Source organism: Sus scrofa, chromosome 5, assembly GCF_000003025.6.
Source record: "Sus scrofa isolate TJ Tabasco breed Duroc chromosome 5, Sscrofa11.1, whole genome shotgun sequence".
NCBI lineage: Eukaryota > Metazoa > Chordata > Mammalia > Artiodactyla > Suidae > Sus > Sus scrofa.
The window spans coordinates 64834013-64850105 of record NC_010447.5 but is presented as its reverse complement, the minus strand read 5'-3'; the positions used below and the strand labels follow the sequence as shown (position 1 = coordinate 64850105).

The 16093-nt window shown below is 48.8% G+C and overlaps 1 protein-coding gene across 1 annotated transcript in view; it reads right to left on the bottom strand.

Annotated features, from left to right (window-relative positions):
• ANO2 (anoctamin 2) overlaps positions 1-16093 on the bottom strand; it is a 342407-nt gene that overhangs the window by 152348 nt on the left and 173966 nt on the right. Inside the window, 3 exon segments of the mRNA XM_021092435.1 lie at positions 1166-1248; positions 6476-6636; positions 12760-12894. Of these exon segments, the coding sequence (XP_020948094.1) occupies positions 1166-1248; positions 6476-6636; positions 12760-12894 (379 nt within the window).

Sequence of the window (16093 nt, the reverse complement as noted above, 5' to 3'; positions counted from 1 at the left end):
CAATATTGTGCAATAACCTAAAAGGGGAGAGAATCTGAAAAACATACATACCAATGGATGTATAACTAAATCCCTTTGCTGTACACTTGAAACGAGAACCACACTGTAAACCAATTGTACTTCAATATAAATAAATAACTTTCTTAAAAACAAGGCGAGGGATGACATCATATCACAGGTGAGGGAGCCACACTGACTTGAGAATAAGACCAAATGGAGGACTTTACTAGCTTGGTCACAAAGCATCACGGCCACAAAGCCAGAGGTCCTGAGTCCAAGGAGAGGCACACGGATGAACATGAGGGAAAGGATGGAAAAGCCCTGCTCTCCACGCACGTGGTACTCGGGCACCTGGGAGTGCCTCCTGGCCCTCTGGACGCTGTCCTCAGCACCTCGTGGACAAAGCTTCAGGAGCGCCTACCTGAGAGTCATTGCTGTTTGGGCAACGGCAGCGTGTAGGAATAGACAACCCTGAGCAACCATGCTTCCCCTAGTCATCGTCAACTTGTCTACATCAAGGGAGGCCCTAGTTCTCAACAGGGGCACTGAGGGAAGGGTGATGTGTTTTCATCCTTTAAACATCATCTTCCCATGAAGCTAGACTCTAGAAGACCTACACTTTGCCCTTAGCTCATGCTCCAGCTCCTCACATGCCTTCCTGGCTTACCTGGTAGTGGATTAGTAGTTCCTCCATCCTCCTCCATAAGCATCAAAGACCACTGGTACCTGGCACCCATGCCTCTCCCCCACCCCTGCCTCCCTCAGTAGGCTCACAGGGGCATTCAGACATATGCACACTCTGGGTCACATTCTCTGGCTTCATGCTCTCAAGCACCAATGAGATGGGAGGTATACGAAGGCTGAGTGAAACTTCAAGGCTGCCACAAGGCTTGATTCTCAGGCCATGTTTTTCCCCCAGAATGGGCCACAAGGACATCTGGCTACCCATCAAGTCCAATGTCTTAGAGCTCAAGAGAAGAGACAGGATTTCAACCCTTGGCATTCAGTGCATATTGGCCATGGCTAAGCCCATGGAGCCGAACCAGAAGAGGAGCCACAGCAAGACTTGGCAGGTGACCCAGTGCTGTGATAGCAAATGCAAGGGGTTATTTCACTCGAGACAATCTATTTCCAGGAGCAAAGCAAAGACTCAAAGGGAACTCACTTCTTCCTCTTCGATTCCAGTCAGGTCCCAGAAGTAGCCCAGTCGCATCTGTAATCTCTTCCAGTTTTCAAGAAACATGGTAGCTTAAACAGAAAGGAAAAACTCTATTAATTTACTTTTTGGTCTTTTTGTCCTTTTTTTAGGGCCTCACCCAACAGCATATGGAGGTTCCCAGGCTAGGGGTCCAACCAGAACTGGAGCTGCCGGCCTACACCACAGCCACAGCAACGCAGGATCCTTAAGCCACTGAGCGAGGCCAGGGATCGAACCTGCATTCTCATGGATCCTAGTCAGGTTCATTAACAGCTGAGCCATGACGGGAACTCCAAATTCTATTAATTTTGAAGAGTGGATTCAGAGCACCCTTAGGGTTCACCAAGGGAGGATAAACTTAGAAATTTCAAATTTAGGGGCTTTCTCTAAAGCATTTATTCCCTTGCCCCACCTTCTAGCTGGAATCATATTAGCTGGAATGGCTTGAAATACTCCGCATCCTAGAGAGCCCAATAGATATATTTAAAGGGACACACATGTGCACACGTGCACGCACACACACACACCCTTTTCTCTATTCCTAGGTTATGAGAAAAGGATAAACACTGATCTCACAAAATGAAGGAAGATGGAAAGGCTTGTAGTCTTTTTTTGGACAAATCTCATCTTCGCTATACATCCTCACGTCCTGCACCTTCCTCGGCCCTCCCTTTTTTTTTCCCATCTTTCTTTCTGTCCCCAGCACAACTTCCCTTCTCTGGGCTCAAATCTTCTCTTCTTGGGGTCATGTAACCATCTCCTAACAGTGCAACCTGAGTCCAGAGTCTCAGCCTTCCAACCCATCCTGCAAATAGCCGAGAGACCAATCTCCCTTAAGTGCATTCAATCATTCTTCCATTTGTTTAGCAAATTATCTGTTGAATGCCTCCCATCCCTACACACTGGTCAACCTGCCTGCTCCAACCACAGCCCTTGAAGGGCCAGCCCCGCATGCTCCAGAAGGAACCAGTCTCCTCTGCTCTACAGCTATGGCTTGTTACACCAGGATGGGACATCTCATCTGGAGCCTGCTGACGGACCAGTCAGATGCTCTCCTTGGAAAACTGAAACCAAGAGACACAGAGAGAAGCAGAAATGGGACAAACCACACAGCACGTAAAGAAGGAGACAGGTTTCGGATACCTCCTCCTGCCCCAGTTCCCCAGGGGCCTGGCTACATTTAATTTGCAGCATCCATGAGCTTGCTTCGTGCTTCCTTACCATCTCTTGTTATGTGAGCAAGCTTGAGTGAATTTCTAATCCTGCAAAAAACACGAGGCCTCTCTAAGGGACCTGCAATACACAAAACACTGTTCTAGATATTGTGAGATAACCTAGGTGAATCCAATGTGGACTTGGCTCTCCTTGTGTCTCTGAGGAGAGATTTTAAATAACTACAGTAGAAGGTATAAAGGGATCAGGCCTTAAGAATGACACAGATAAAAGGCTGTGGGCATGCAGAAGAGGGAGTGCCAGCTGCCAGAGCATCTGAGTCTGGAGGAACCATGGCCTTTGAGCAGAGCAGGATACGGAGAGGGAGGATGCCAACAGGCCCCTGAAACCAGCAATGGCTCCCTATTGTCTAGAATCTTCCCTCTGAATGTGGGGACCTCATATATCTGGTCCCACCCATCTGTCCATATCTATTGCCATGGTTTGTCAACATGCCCGCACTGTGGCTGAAGTCATCGTCCCCTTCATCCCCAACTTGTACAAACTGTCCCCCTCTCCCAAGCCACCCTCCAAGGCCGCCCTATCCTTTCATGACCAGATCAAGTCCCATAAGACCAGGCTCACGGGCGCCCGCTCCTCTGCACCCCAACGGCCCCGTGGGTTTGGTGCCCTGGGAAGGGAAGGGGCTTGACAGTCCCTGAGGCCATGCCCACCCCTCTGCATCACCCCCAGTCAGAGCCTGGGTGCCCTCCACCGCCTGCCCTGCGGGACCACTGGATGCCACTCAGGTCTGCCATGTAGTGACAGGACCGCAAACTCTCCCTTGGCTCTTCCCTGGGTCTGTGCACATCCACCTCGGGCACGGCACAGGACTGAGCATAACACATGCCACAGGCTGGCTGTGTGTGCCACTGCTTGAAGCAACATTTGTTTCACTTGGTGCCACTTTACAGCATGTGCCCGTCCCTACCATCTGTTCGTTACCCCCTGGATTTGAAGCTTTCTCCTGTGTGTGCATCCTGACCTCCTGACACTGGCCTTGGCCTAGGGATGCTCTCAGGACAAGGTGGACGTCCCCCCCTTTCTGCGCTGTTCTCAGTGCTTGAAGAGGGCTCTACACACAGACTGTGGTCTCTGTGAAGAGGAGAAAGTCAGCCTGGGGGCAGAAGAGTCATGGAAGGGGAGTCGTGAGGACAACGGGGGGCCGTCATGACCATGAAGAGCAGCTCACAGCCCCTGGGGCAAACCCAGTGCCAGGCACCACGTGGAGGGCTCCGTGCACACGTCCCATCCCCGGTCACAGGAACGCTACCGGGCAGGTGTTGTGTCACCCATTTGACAGATGAGGACAGTGATGCTCTGAGGTTAAGAACCACCTCCCGCCCAGGTTACACAACACCTCGGCCAAGAGGACCGACCTCAGTGACACGCAGCTCGGTTCATGCTATGGGATCCACCTCCACAGTGGTTTGAGGGGCAGGACTGCGACCCACCACCTGACCGCTAAGTCAGTGACCTTAACCTTGTCCCTTTATGCCTCCTTTCCCTCCTTCCAATAGGGCTTCACCCTCTTTCCAAAGTTCCCTGGAGTGTGACGCCAGAACCCTGGAGCAGCTGGGTCTGGACCCCCAGCCGGCCTCAGCCACCCCCCCAGTCCTGCCCCCACCAGAAGCCTGAGTCTCTCTCGGTGGAGAAGCGCTTCTCCCAGCCTTCTTCCTGGCAGACTTGGGCCCTGGCCCAGGCCCACCCAGCACAGCACCACGGATCATGATAATCACGTAATGAGAGGCAATACTATTACTGCTAATTGTAATTTGCAGGCAGTCATGCCCGGGGGCTGCTGGCTGCTGTAACCAAATACACAATCACGTAAAACACAGTGAGGCTGTTAAAAGAACCAAATCCAACCCTAGGCCAGGAGGCACTGACACAATCCCAACCTCTTGCTTTCCCCAGGCTGCTAGTGAGGGGAGGAGAAGGGAGCCGGGGGTGAAGGGAGCAAATGGCTGCAGATCTCAGAGAGGTCAGAGGTGACTGCTCATTACAGCCGTTGAGGAGAGAACAGTGGCAGGTATTGGGGTTGGAAGTGCGAAGGTACGAGCAAAAACCAAGTTTCCCTGCAACAAGGAGTCATGCATCCCAGGAAAGTTCCTAAGGAAGGGATCGGGGACCCAGAGTTGTTAATTTCATCTACTCAACCACAGCGCTGCCTGCAAGTCAGATAAGTGGGACTTAGGGCTTCAACAGATCAGAAAATGAATGTGAGGTTCCCACTAATATTGGGTAACAAACCCAACTAATATTCATGAGGACAAGGGTTCAATCCCTGGCTCTGCTCTAGTGGGTTAAGGATCTGGTATGGCCGTGAGCTGCACTGTAGGTCCCAGACACGACTCAGATCTGGTGTGGCTGTGGCTGTGGGGTAGGCTGGTGGCTACGGCTCTGATTTGACCCCTAGCCTGGGAACCTCCACATGCCATGGGTGCAGCCCTAAAAAGATGACCCAAAAAAGGAATGTGTATCTTGGGCTCCAAGCAGTTCCAATGGATTTGGGGGTGGTTACCAGATGTGGATCCTTGACAGGGAGGCACAGGATGCCTGTCATCACCCTGGCAACACGCTGGAACCCTCCCGAGAACAGAGCTGTGTGCCATGGATGCCGTGTCCTCCACCTCCCTGCCCCTACTCACGTGGGCTGTTCCCCCGAGAGAGTACAGTGTCCCCAGGACACTTGCCTTGGTCATCTGGTAACACGGAATCTCTCTGGTCGGTTCCATCCCCACCCAAGGAGAGGTGCTCACGGGGGCTGGAGGCAGGCTGTGTCCAGCTCCGCCAGCGGGGCTGAGACCAGAATTCCTCCTCTCCCGCTCCCACTCTCAGGGACCTGTGACGCACGACCCCATCCTGCTGCATCCTCCAGGCCCCGTGGGGTCAGGGATGAGTTTAGCAGCTTCTGCAGCTGGACCGTGGCCCTGCCAGTCTGGGATCTGATGGGAGAGAGGCGGACCCGCACTGCTAAGGATGCGTGAAAGGCCCATGGCTACTCGCAACGGGCTGAAACACATCCCCTCAGTCCCTTTTTTAATACTAGTGGGTGTGTCTTCTTGGAAATGTTCAGGGACCCCAGGGTGGCTATTCCAGGTTATTCCAGTTTGTAAAAATAGAAGGATGCGTGTGTATGTGTGCTTGAGCGTGCACACATGCACGTGTGTTAATGGTCAGATGGCTACGGCCCAGAGAAAGTTTATTACCCCGATACTCTGGGGGTGAGGGAGGAGGAGAAAAGGAGGGAACTATATGTTCCTTCTTTCACAAATCCCTTTGGTGGGAATACTGAAAACATCCCTCTGGCATTAAGCAAAAATCTCTCCAGTCTATACGCGTGGTGTCTTGAAAACTGCGCAGCATGTGGAGTCGGGAGACCAGATTTGAGCCCACCTTCACCCCCAGCTCCCCCTGTGACCATGACAGTCACCCCACCACTCCGAGTGTCATGGTGGATGACACTGAGGACATCACACGTCTTAGGAGATGTACCTGGAGGTGCCGACGTGTGTGTGTGTTAAGGGTTTTCAGAGCACGCACTGGTTCAGTCTCTGAGACAGATTAACACTGCCCTAGCTCTTTAAAAAGCATAGAAAGCCATGAAACTATTCTTAGTTCTACTCACAGGCATAAGTAAAGGAGAGAAATCTGGAGTCCCTGTTGTGGCTCAGCAGTAAGGAGCCCAACTAGGATCCATGAGGACGCAGGTTTGATCCCTGGCCTCGCTCAGAGGGTTAAGGATCCGGCATCGCCATGAGTGGTGGTGAGGGTCAAAGATGCAGCTTGGATCCTGTGTTGCTGTGGCTGTTGGGTAGACCGGCAGCTACAGCTCCAATTTGACCCCTAGCCTGAGAACGTCTGTATGCCACTAGCGCAACCATTAAAACAAAAAAAACAAAGAAAACAAAAGAAGGAGAGAAACCTGATGTCCCTAAAATCCTGCTTGAGTAAAAGTACCAAGGAGGTAAAATGATGAAGAATAAGGGCTTTAGAGCTTGGACCCCACTGTACCCATTTAAAGATACCCCCACAGAATCAAGCCTCACAAGAACAACTTACCCCACAGAGCCATGAAGATGGAGAAAAAGACGGTGGCAGGGTTGTCAAACAGGTGGCTGGCCCGTGCTGTGCCACAGGCTGAGCTGAGGTTCCAGTAGTCACAGGACTTGTCACACAGGGGACACATGGTGAAGGCATTCTGCTGGTCACACATCTCTTTGCTGCAGCAGACAGAGGTTGCAGTGTCAAGGGGCGTTCCGGCAGGACCTGCCCCTAGCTCACCACCCTCCAAACAGCTCCCACTTCTGAACCCAGGACTAAGCTTATCAGCTCCATCACCGAGGTGTGAGCAAGACCTGGGATTGGATTCTTCCCCTTGGGAGTTGTATTCTTGCATTTTGTCTTAAAAAATGGATGGGCTATCTTCTGGGGTATAGTGCCTCCTGTCACTAGAAGTGGCCCGCCAGAAAGTTAGCAACCACCTGTCGGAGATGCCTTGCAGGCCCTTTGAAACGTGCTGAGTCTGTGAGGGTGGCGGGAAGCATCAACAATTGTGAGTAAGTCACTTGTCTGAAGTTAGAGTCCACTGTCCTTCCAGCACGGGCTGTCTCCTACCCTACCACTGGCTGTCCATCAGTGTGGGAGGGCAGTCCCTCGGAGGAACAGGCATGAGTGTGCAGCTGGACCAGTGCAAGAGCAGAGTCAGGAGACTGGAAGCCCTTTTCTTTTCTTTCTTTCTTTTTTTTTTCTTTTTTTTTTTTTTTTTTTAGGGCCTCACCTGCGGTTCCCAGGTGAGGCCCTAAAAAAAAAAGAAAGAAAGAAAAGAAAAGGGAAGTTCCCAGGCTAGGGGGTCAAATGAGAGCTGCAGCTTCCAGCCTACACCACAGGCACAGCAACACCAGATCCGAGCCGTGTCTGCGACCTACACCACACCCACGGCATGGCCAGAATCTTAACCCACTGAGCAAGGCCAGGGATCAAACCCACATCCTCACGGATATTAGGTTCATTACCGCTGAGCCACAGTGGAAACTCCTGGAAGCCCTTTTCTAAGGGCATCAGCCACGTGACCATTTGTAGAAAGGGGATTCATAGCCTCAGCTTAATGAGAAGGATCATAACCATGAAATGAGACGATGGAGGCTGAAAGAGTGAGGTAAATTCTTCCCAAATCTAGATTCTTTGATACTTGGAGAACAAAGCCTGAGTCAAGTGACTATCACCTACATTCTCACCCATGTGCAGTGTATTTCTATTTAAAGGATCATGAACGGATTGGAAATTCCATTCAGCTCCATCCAACAAATTCAGGTTCATAGGAATGCTTGCAAATAAGAACTGAAGCATTCAGCCCTAACTGGCTTCCCCAAAACCCTCCACACCATGTACTGGTAGGAAAATGAGTGAAGTCATCACTCCGGGGTGTCATAGTCTCCCTGGGGTATGGGGTAATGGCAAAGCTCATGGTCTGGGGAGAAAGGGTGGAGAACTCGAGATTTCATGAAAATGAAGCTTTGGCTGTTCTCACAGAATGATGGGAGAGGCAGGGATGCCCACGCTGAACCCACAGCGGTGTTGCCTCTGAAAAGAGGCAGCAGAGGGCGCTACAGAGCACGGCTGACAAGCGGGTACCTGGATGCTAAAGCCAGGGCTTAGATGCAGCCCAGCCGCCAGTGATGCCTGTGTCTAGCTCCCTCGTTTAGCCGTGGAAAGGTTTCACTGAGGGCTGTCACTGCCTGTCAAGTCCCAGCTCTCAGGCTTGTTTTTAATGAGCTATTAAGGCCACGGCAGGGAAAGCCTTCTGTGTGAGAGAGTGGAAACTCCAGGTCTCCAAGGATAAATCCCAATTCCTCCCCTGCGTGCTAAGCAAGTGTCAGTAGCGCTTGGCAAGCGTCAATAGCAGTGACTCACATCGATAATATTAAATAGCAATTTCTTAATCATGAGTTCAGCCGTGCCGGCTTCACCTGGGCACATTCTTATTGGTAACTGGAGAGCAGGGTTTCTTTTAAGTCTTCTGGGCCAGACAAGTGCTGGCTGTGTGGTGGTGGAGTTGCTGCTTTCAGGGAGGAGAGCACCCCTTAGAAAACAGACTTGCACAGAAAACAGTTGGTCTGTGCAAAGTCTAGTAAAGAGCTGTGCTTCGGAGCCACAGCTAAAAAGATTGGAATGTTCAGAGTTCCTGTCGTGGCTTGGTGGTTAACGAATCTGACTAGGAACCATGAGGTTGCAGATTCGATCCCTGGCCTCGCTCAGTGGATTAAGGATCTGGCGTTGCCGTGAGCTGTGGGGTAGATTGCAGACGTGGCTCAGATCTGGCGTGGCTGTGGCTGTGGTTTAGGCCAGCAGCAACAGCTCCGATTCGACCCCTAGCCTGGGAACCTCCCTATGCCGCGGGCACGGCCCTAAAAAGACAAAAGACAAAAGACAAAAAAGAATTTAAATTAAAATTAAAATATAAAATGAAATAAAATTTCCATTTAGGAGTTCCCGTCATGGCTCAGTGAACCTGACTAGCATCCATGTGGACTCGGGTTCAATCCCTGGTCTCGCTCAGTGGGTTAAAGGTCCGGTGTTGCCGTGAGCTGTGGTGTAGGTGGCAAATGTGGCTTGGATCCTGCATTGCTGTGGCTGTGATGGAGACCAGCAGCTGTAGCTCTGACTAACCCCTAGCCTGGGAACCTCCATTTGCCACGGGTGCAGCCCAAAAAGACAAAAGCAATAATAATAATAATAATAATAATAATAATAGCTGTTCAATTGATTCTATAATCCACCAATGGGTTGCTTCACATAGTTTGTACAGCATCATACACTGACGTGCAATATGCTGTGTCTGCAGTGATAATGGTCGCATCGTACATGCAGTAGACCTGCCCGTATATGATGTCCACACATGTGCATAGATACGTATGTCTTTGCACCACATGTACAGCACAGCCACTTTCAGCTGCAGTGGTCACTACCACATGTATCCCCACATGGGGAACCAGGACTCAAGTTCTAAGTCCTGATCCAGCACATGGACGCCCCACCACGGGCCCCCCCCACAACCCCCTGCCCACCCGGCCTCCACTGCAGTGCGTTGGTTCTCTGTCCAGAGTACAGAATCCTCCTGTTTTGACCAGCCTAAGGCCTAGCTTTCTAGGGATCACCACTGGGCAACTGAGCTTGATTTCTGAGAACACACCAGGCAGGGCACCCGAAGCTCCCGGGCTGCCAAGGAAGATGACTTCACAGCTTCCTGGGAAAAGCAAAGCCCTGGCACTTGCAGCGGGAGGCAAGAGAGGTCAAAGCCCAGTCTTGACAATTAGTAGTGGTTGAAGTTGGACGCGTCAGGTGACCTCACTTGGCATCAAGGTCTCCACCTCAGTGAGGTAAAAACAATAATACCTGTCCTATAGAGTTGGCAACACTGACCTTAGAGAATCAAAGAAACGGCACCCAGTACGCCTGAAACTAACATAACTTGACGTGTAAGTCAGGTCTGCTGCAACACAATTTTTAAAAATAAAAATTGGGTGTTAAAGCTGAAAGAGCTTGAAGATCACATGTGGTCCAAAAGTTTGATTTTACAAATAAAACAGACTACAGCCAAAGAGGGGGAAACATTTGGCCAAGATTTAAAGACCCAAAGTAGAATAAAAGCTGGGATGCTGAGAAGCCGGTTTCTTGTCTCATGTCTTCGTGACTCCCCGTGGGTGCTCTGACCTCTTTCCCTTGGTTCACTGTAAATAAAACCACACCACAACCGGGAGGTCCTCCCTGACCCCTGGGCTGGAATGGAAAAAAAAAAAAAAAAAAAGGAAACAGCGCATAAAAACCACCTAGCAACTAACACAACACTATAAGTCCACTAGACTCCAATAAATTAAAAAACAAACAAAACTCAGCACTATGCCTGGCACAACTAATACCAGGTATCTGCTAAGTACCCCATCTCTCTTCACACTTCACAAGGCAGAGTTCCAAAAACATAACCCCTGTGCCCCTGCAACAAGGGTCCCAGAACTCCAGTCAAGAATCCTGGACAGATGATTATAGAATTTTTTTTTTTTGCTTTATAGGGCTGCACCCACGGCATATGGAGGTTCCCAGGCTAGGGATCCAATCAGAGCTAGAGCTGCTGGCCTATACCACAGCCACAGCAACATAGGATCCGAGCCACATCTACAACCTACACCATAGCTCATGGCAACACTGGATCCTTAACCCACTGAGCGAGGCAGGGATCGAACCCGCAACCTCATTGTCACTAATTGGATTCGTTTCCACTGTGCCACAACGGGAACGCCAATTCCAGAGTTTTATACACAAACATAGCCAAACCTCTGTCTCTTCTACTGAGATATTTAGCTTTATTCTAACTAGTGACACTGTCATCTCCAGTTTCTCTAATTTGTAAGACCTTCTCTAGAGATTGCCACAATGGCCAGAGCCACCTGTTCCTGCCACTGGGGTCACACTTCCCTCAAAGAGGACAGTTGTTGCCCCTGTCTTCCTGATGGCCCTTACTCAACCATCACTACGCTGCACTGCAGTGGACACCCACTGTGTGCCCAGTGTCCTCTTCCACCTGTCTCCTGAGGGAGCAGCCTGTCCCCGAGCCATGACCAGGTAACCAGGAACCTCCGCCTAAGGCAAAAGGAGCCAGGAGGACTTTCTCACACTAAGCCCAGGAGCTCTTAGCAGCAATGCTTACATCCCTGCAGTGAAACAAGTAAAAACTAGAAAGAATTAGAGATAGAGGATAAAGAGAAGGAGACCCTATTTGCACTGTTCCTTGAGCTAGCCTGCCTCTTGGTTCTCGACTGAACCCTAAGAATGAATTCCTTTTTTTTTTTTTTTTTTTTTTTGCTTAAGCTAGTTCAAGTGCCTTTCTCTCACTTGCAACTGAAAAGAGTATTTAAAATACACAAAGTATGCTTCTACTAGCAAGGACCGTTCTAGAGATGGCAAGAGATTCAAATTCTACATACTGGCTAAGTGTCTCTTGTATCCCTTGTACTCTATCCCCATGTATGTTGACTCACTCAACAATTCTTTACTCATCCTTTGCCGTGTGCCAGACTCTGTTTCCCTGAATCCTCTCCTCGCCACACCACCATGAGGTAGGTGTGATTATTACCATTTTACGGGGAAGGAAACAGACTCAGGGAGTGCGCTACCCAGCCACGTAGCTACTATATAACATAGTCAATCCTAAAGGATGTGCTTTTTTTTTTTTTTCTTTTTCAACCGCAGCACTGGCAATGGAAGTTCCCAGCAATGGACTGAATCCGAGCCGCAGCTGCAACCTACACCACAGCTGCAGCAGTACTGGATCCTTAACCCTCTGTGCCAGGCTGGGGGTCAAACCCGTGCCACCTCAGAGACAATGCTGGATCCTTAACCCGCTGCACCCCAGCAGGAACTCCAAGGATGCTCTTTTTAAGTACTTATTTTCTTCGTGGGATCTTTCTCTCCCATGAGGACCAGCCTGTGCTCCATCTCTTGGATCCCCAAGGGCCCTGCCACAGGGCCTGTCACCTCTTGCAGTGTCCAACTTCCTGAGGCAGAAATGAAGCTTCCTGAGTTCCAGAGCTGCCTGCTTCTACTGACGGCCTCGTGGCATTTTATTTGGACAGGGTTTGACCACATAGAAGCCATCCCTACCCAGCGCCACCCAACACTTCCTGCCACTCAAGACTTCCTGCCTTGGATTGTCTGGGAAACTGGAGGAAAAAAATCATGAAAATGAGCGGGAAGACGTTTTTCTCCGGCATGGTTTCTTTTTTGTCAGTTACCTTCCTCTTGCCCAATCAGACCCTGGTCCTGGAGAAGAGCTTCTTTTTTTTTTTTTTTTTTTTTTTTTCGGTCTTTTTGCCATTTCTTTGGGCCGCTCCCGCCGCATATGGAGGTTCCCAGGCTAGGGGTCTAATCCGAGCTGTAGCCACCGGCCTACACCAGAGCCACAGCAACGCGGGATCCGAGCCGCGTCTGCAACCTACACCACAGCTCACGGCAACGCTGGATCCTTAACCCACCGAGCAAGGGCAGGGACCGAACCCACAACCTCATGGTTTCTAGTCGGATTCGTTAACCACTGCACCACGACAGGAACTCCCTGGAGAAGAGCTTGACCAGGAAAGGGAGCAGCCTCACCCAGCCTGGCTCGGAGCCCCTGTTTCCAGAATCTGTGACGCCCAGGTCTCTCTGGAGGCAAGTGACATGCACAGGAAGGGAAGATGGAAGGACAGAGGGTGAGACTTCGGAAGGAGGCACGTGCAATGAACTTGCGCCTGGGATGAAACTCCAAACGACTGACTCTGGGAACTGAGGCATTTCCTTCCGCGCGGACTTACCTGGGGATATCCTCCTCGATGGTTGCGCATCCGTAAAGAAACACGATGACCCCGATGATGGACGATGGGATGAGGAAGGATGTATATAACCCCAGCCAGGCAAAATACAGTCCAATTTTCTCTCCAAAATACTTTCTGGAAAAGGAAAGAAATACAACATATATTAAGGAGTTCCCGGTGGCACAGTGGGTTAAGGATTCAGCGCTGTCACTGCTGCGGCTCTGGTTACGGCTGGGGCACAGGTTCGATCCCTGGCCTGGGAACTTCACATGCTGCGAGCACAGACACAAACAATTTTTTTTTTAATTTGAAAAACATATATTAAGGAGATTCCTCATGGGAGTTCCCATCATGACTCAGCGGTTAATGACCCCAACTAGCATCCACGAGGATGCGGGTTTAGATCAGTGGGTTAAGGACCCGGTGTTGCCATGAACTGAGGTGTAGGGGGAACCTCAGCATGAGGACTCAACAACTGCTCTTTTCTGAAATAAATCCCATTCCATTAGAATCACATACAACAACCTGTCTTGGCTGTTCATGAAAAGTAGCTACAAGAAGAAACTCAGCCCTAAGAGCAAATTGAAAATATTCTGTCAATGTTGGCATCTTTATCAGACAAACGTGAATAACACATCAGCATTTCATGAGTGCCAGAGCACTCAACCCACAGAAAAATACACCTTTTGGAAACCAGCTTAATTTAAACAAAATACGCAAATGTAGGGGCATATACATAACTGTGTAAACAAACCAACAGATACATTCATAGAAAAATGACCAGAAGAGTACTGTTAGTGGGAATGTAAGCTGGTACAGCCACTAAGAAAACTATCCATAGAACTACCATATCACCCAGCAATCCCACTCTTGGGCATATATCCGGACAAAACTTTTCTTAAAAAAGACACATGCACCCACATGTTCATTGCAGCACTATTCACAATAGCCAAGACATGGAAACAACCCAAATGTCCATCAACAGATGATTGGATTAGGAAGATGTGGTATATATATACAATGGAATACTACTCAGCCATAAAAAAGAACAAAAGAATGCCATTTGCAGCAACATGAATGGAACTAGAGACTCTCATACTGAGTGAAGTAAGTCAGAAAAAGAAAGACAAATACCATATGATTATCACTTATATCTGGAATCTAATATAAGGCACAAATGAACCTTTCCACAGAAAAAGAAAATCATGGACTTGGAGAATAGACTTGTGATTGCCAAAGGGGAGGGGGAGAGAATGGATGGACAGGGAACTTGGGGTTAACAGATGCAGACTATTGCCTTTGGAATGGATTAGCCAGGAGATCCTGCTGTGTAGCACTGGGAACTATATCTGGTCCCTTATGATGGAGCATGATAATGTGAGAAAAAGAATGTATACGTGTATGTGTAACTGGGTCACCTTGCCGTATGACAGAAAACTGACAGAACACTGTAAACCAGCTATAAAGGGGAAAAAAATGACTAGAAGAAATTCGACAAAATGTTAAATCATGGTTTTTTAGCTGATGGGATTATGGAGGGTTTTAATTTCTTTATTTTTTTTTATATATTTCTCTGTTCTTAAACTCTGTCAATGAATTACCTTTACAATAAAAGCCAATTTCTTTTAAAAAGAAAAGGTACCAATCAATTATCTTTTTATTCCCCAGGTTCATAAAGTTAGCAAATGACCATATTAAGCCTGTAAAAAAAAAAGGGTCTCCTCTTAGATGAATATTGACTACGGATGTCTGATGAGAAAAACACAATCCGCAGAGGAGAAGAATATTTTATTTGTCACCACCTCTGACATAAAACACAGGAGGGAAATGGGAGCTCACCCCACCCTTCGATGGAAGGACAATGGGAGCTCACCCCACCCTTCGATGGAGGACAAAGAAAATCTATTTACCCACCACCAGAGCACTGCTTTTACTTAGGATGCTGACAACTGCCAAGAAATGTGGCCTCTGTCTTAGCAACAAAGATCTGTGACGTCAAAACCTTTCTTGAGCCCAACAGAGAGTGAAGGTTGCAAGGTAACCAGGGGAGCTGAATTTTAAAAACAAACAAGCAAACCAACAAAACCAAAACCAAACCAAGACAGACAAACAAATGACAAGCTCCTCCAAGGAAAGACGGGACTCACAACAGTTTCAGGTCTGGCAGAGATGGGAGGGAAAAGCACTCACTATAAATGTAAGAAGAAGGAGCTACACTTTTTTAAAATGCCCCAAGCTGAGTGTAGGTCAGCAGGAGAGATTAGAACGAGTGGGAGCTCCAGCTGCAAGAATGTGCATACATGCACAAGGTCCTCCCCCATGACCACTGCCTGGTTACTCGTGAGAAGGACAAGGTAGGAACCAGAGGGAGCCCCCTGAAGTTGCACAGAGGCCTGAAAGCTCCCCCATCTCCCAGAACCTCCTTTCGTGCAAACGCAAAGCCTTAAGCACCAAGTGACAAGGATCAGCAGGCTGATGCCGGGGGAGGGAGAGCAGAGAGACCCCAGGTGGCAAAGGACTGCAAGGGAACGGGGAGGACAAAGAGCCAGCGCTCCACAGCCCACAGGAAGCATAAGCTAGTTAAGAGCCTGCCACTGAAGGGATCTGAAGTCTGAGGTGCACAGAAGGCGCCTCCATAAAAACAAAATCCAAAACCACCTCAACCTCCACTCCCCTCACTAACAGCCTGACAGAAAGACAGAAGCCCATTTCCTAGTGTAAATAACATCTACTTCAGTTGCTACTGTCCTTTCACACACAATGTCTAGAATTCAGTGAAAAAATCTAGAGAAACATTAAAAAACAGAACAAAACAAAAAACTCATTGTCAGGAAATGGGGAAATCAACAAAACCGAGGTTGATGCCAGAATGATCATACAGGGACTTTAAAACAACGACATGTTCAGGAAGAATCTAATGCGAAAGAAAGACAACATACATGAGAAAATCAGGAATTTCCTTAGAGACAAAATACAAAAAGTGTAACATGGAAATGCTAGAACAAAAAATTATGTTAGATATGAAAAAAATCTCTTCACTAGAGGGCCTTGGCATGTGACTGAATGAAGCTGAGAAAAGACTCAATAAACTTGAATGTAAGTCAGTGGATTTTACCCAAACTAAGATACAAAGAGTAAAAACAACAAAGAAGACAAAAGAATCTAGCAATCAAGAGCTACAGGCACTATCACAGGGTCTTCGGTACATGCAGTTGAAATCCCAGGATGATTAAGAGGCAAGACAGAAGGAACAGCTGAATGCATTACGGTTAAGAACTTTTCAAAATTAATCAGAACAACAAAACAGATTCAAGAACTCCAGAAAACCCCAAGC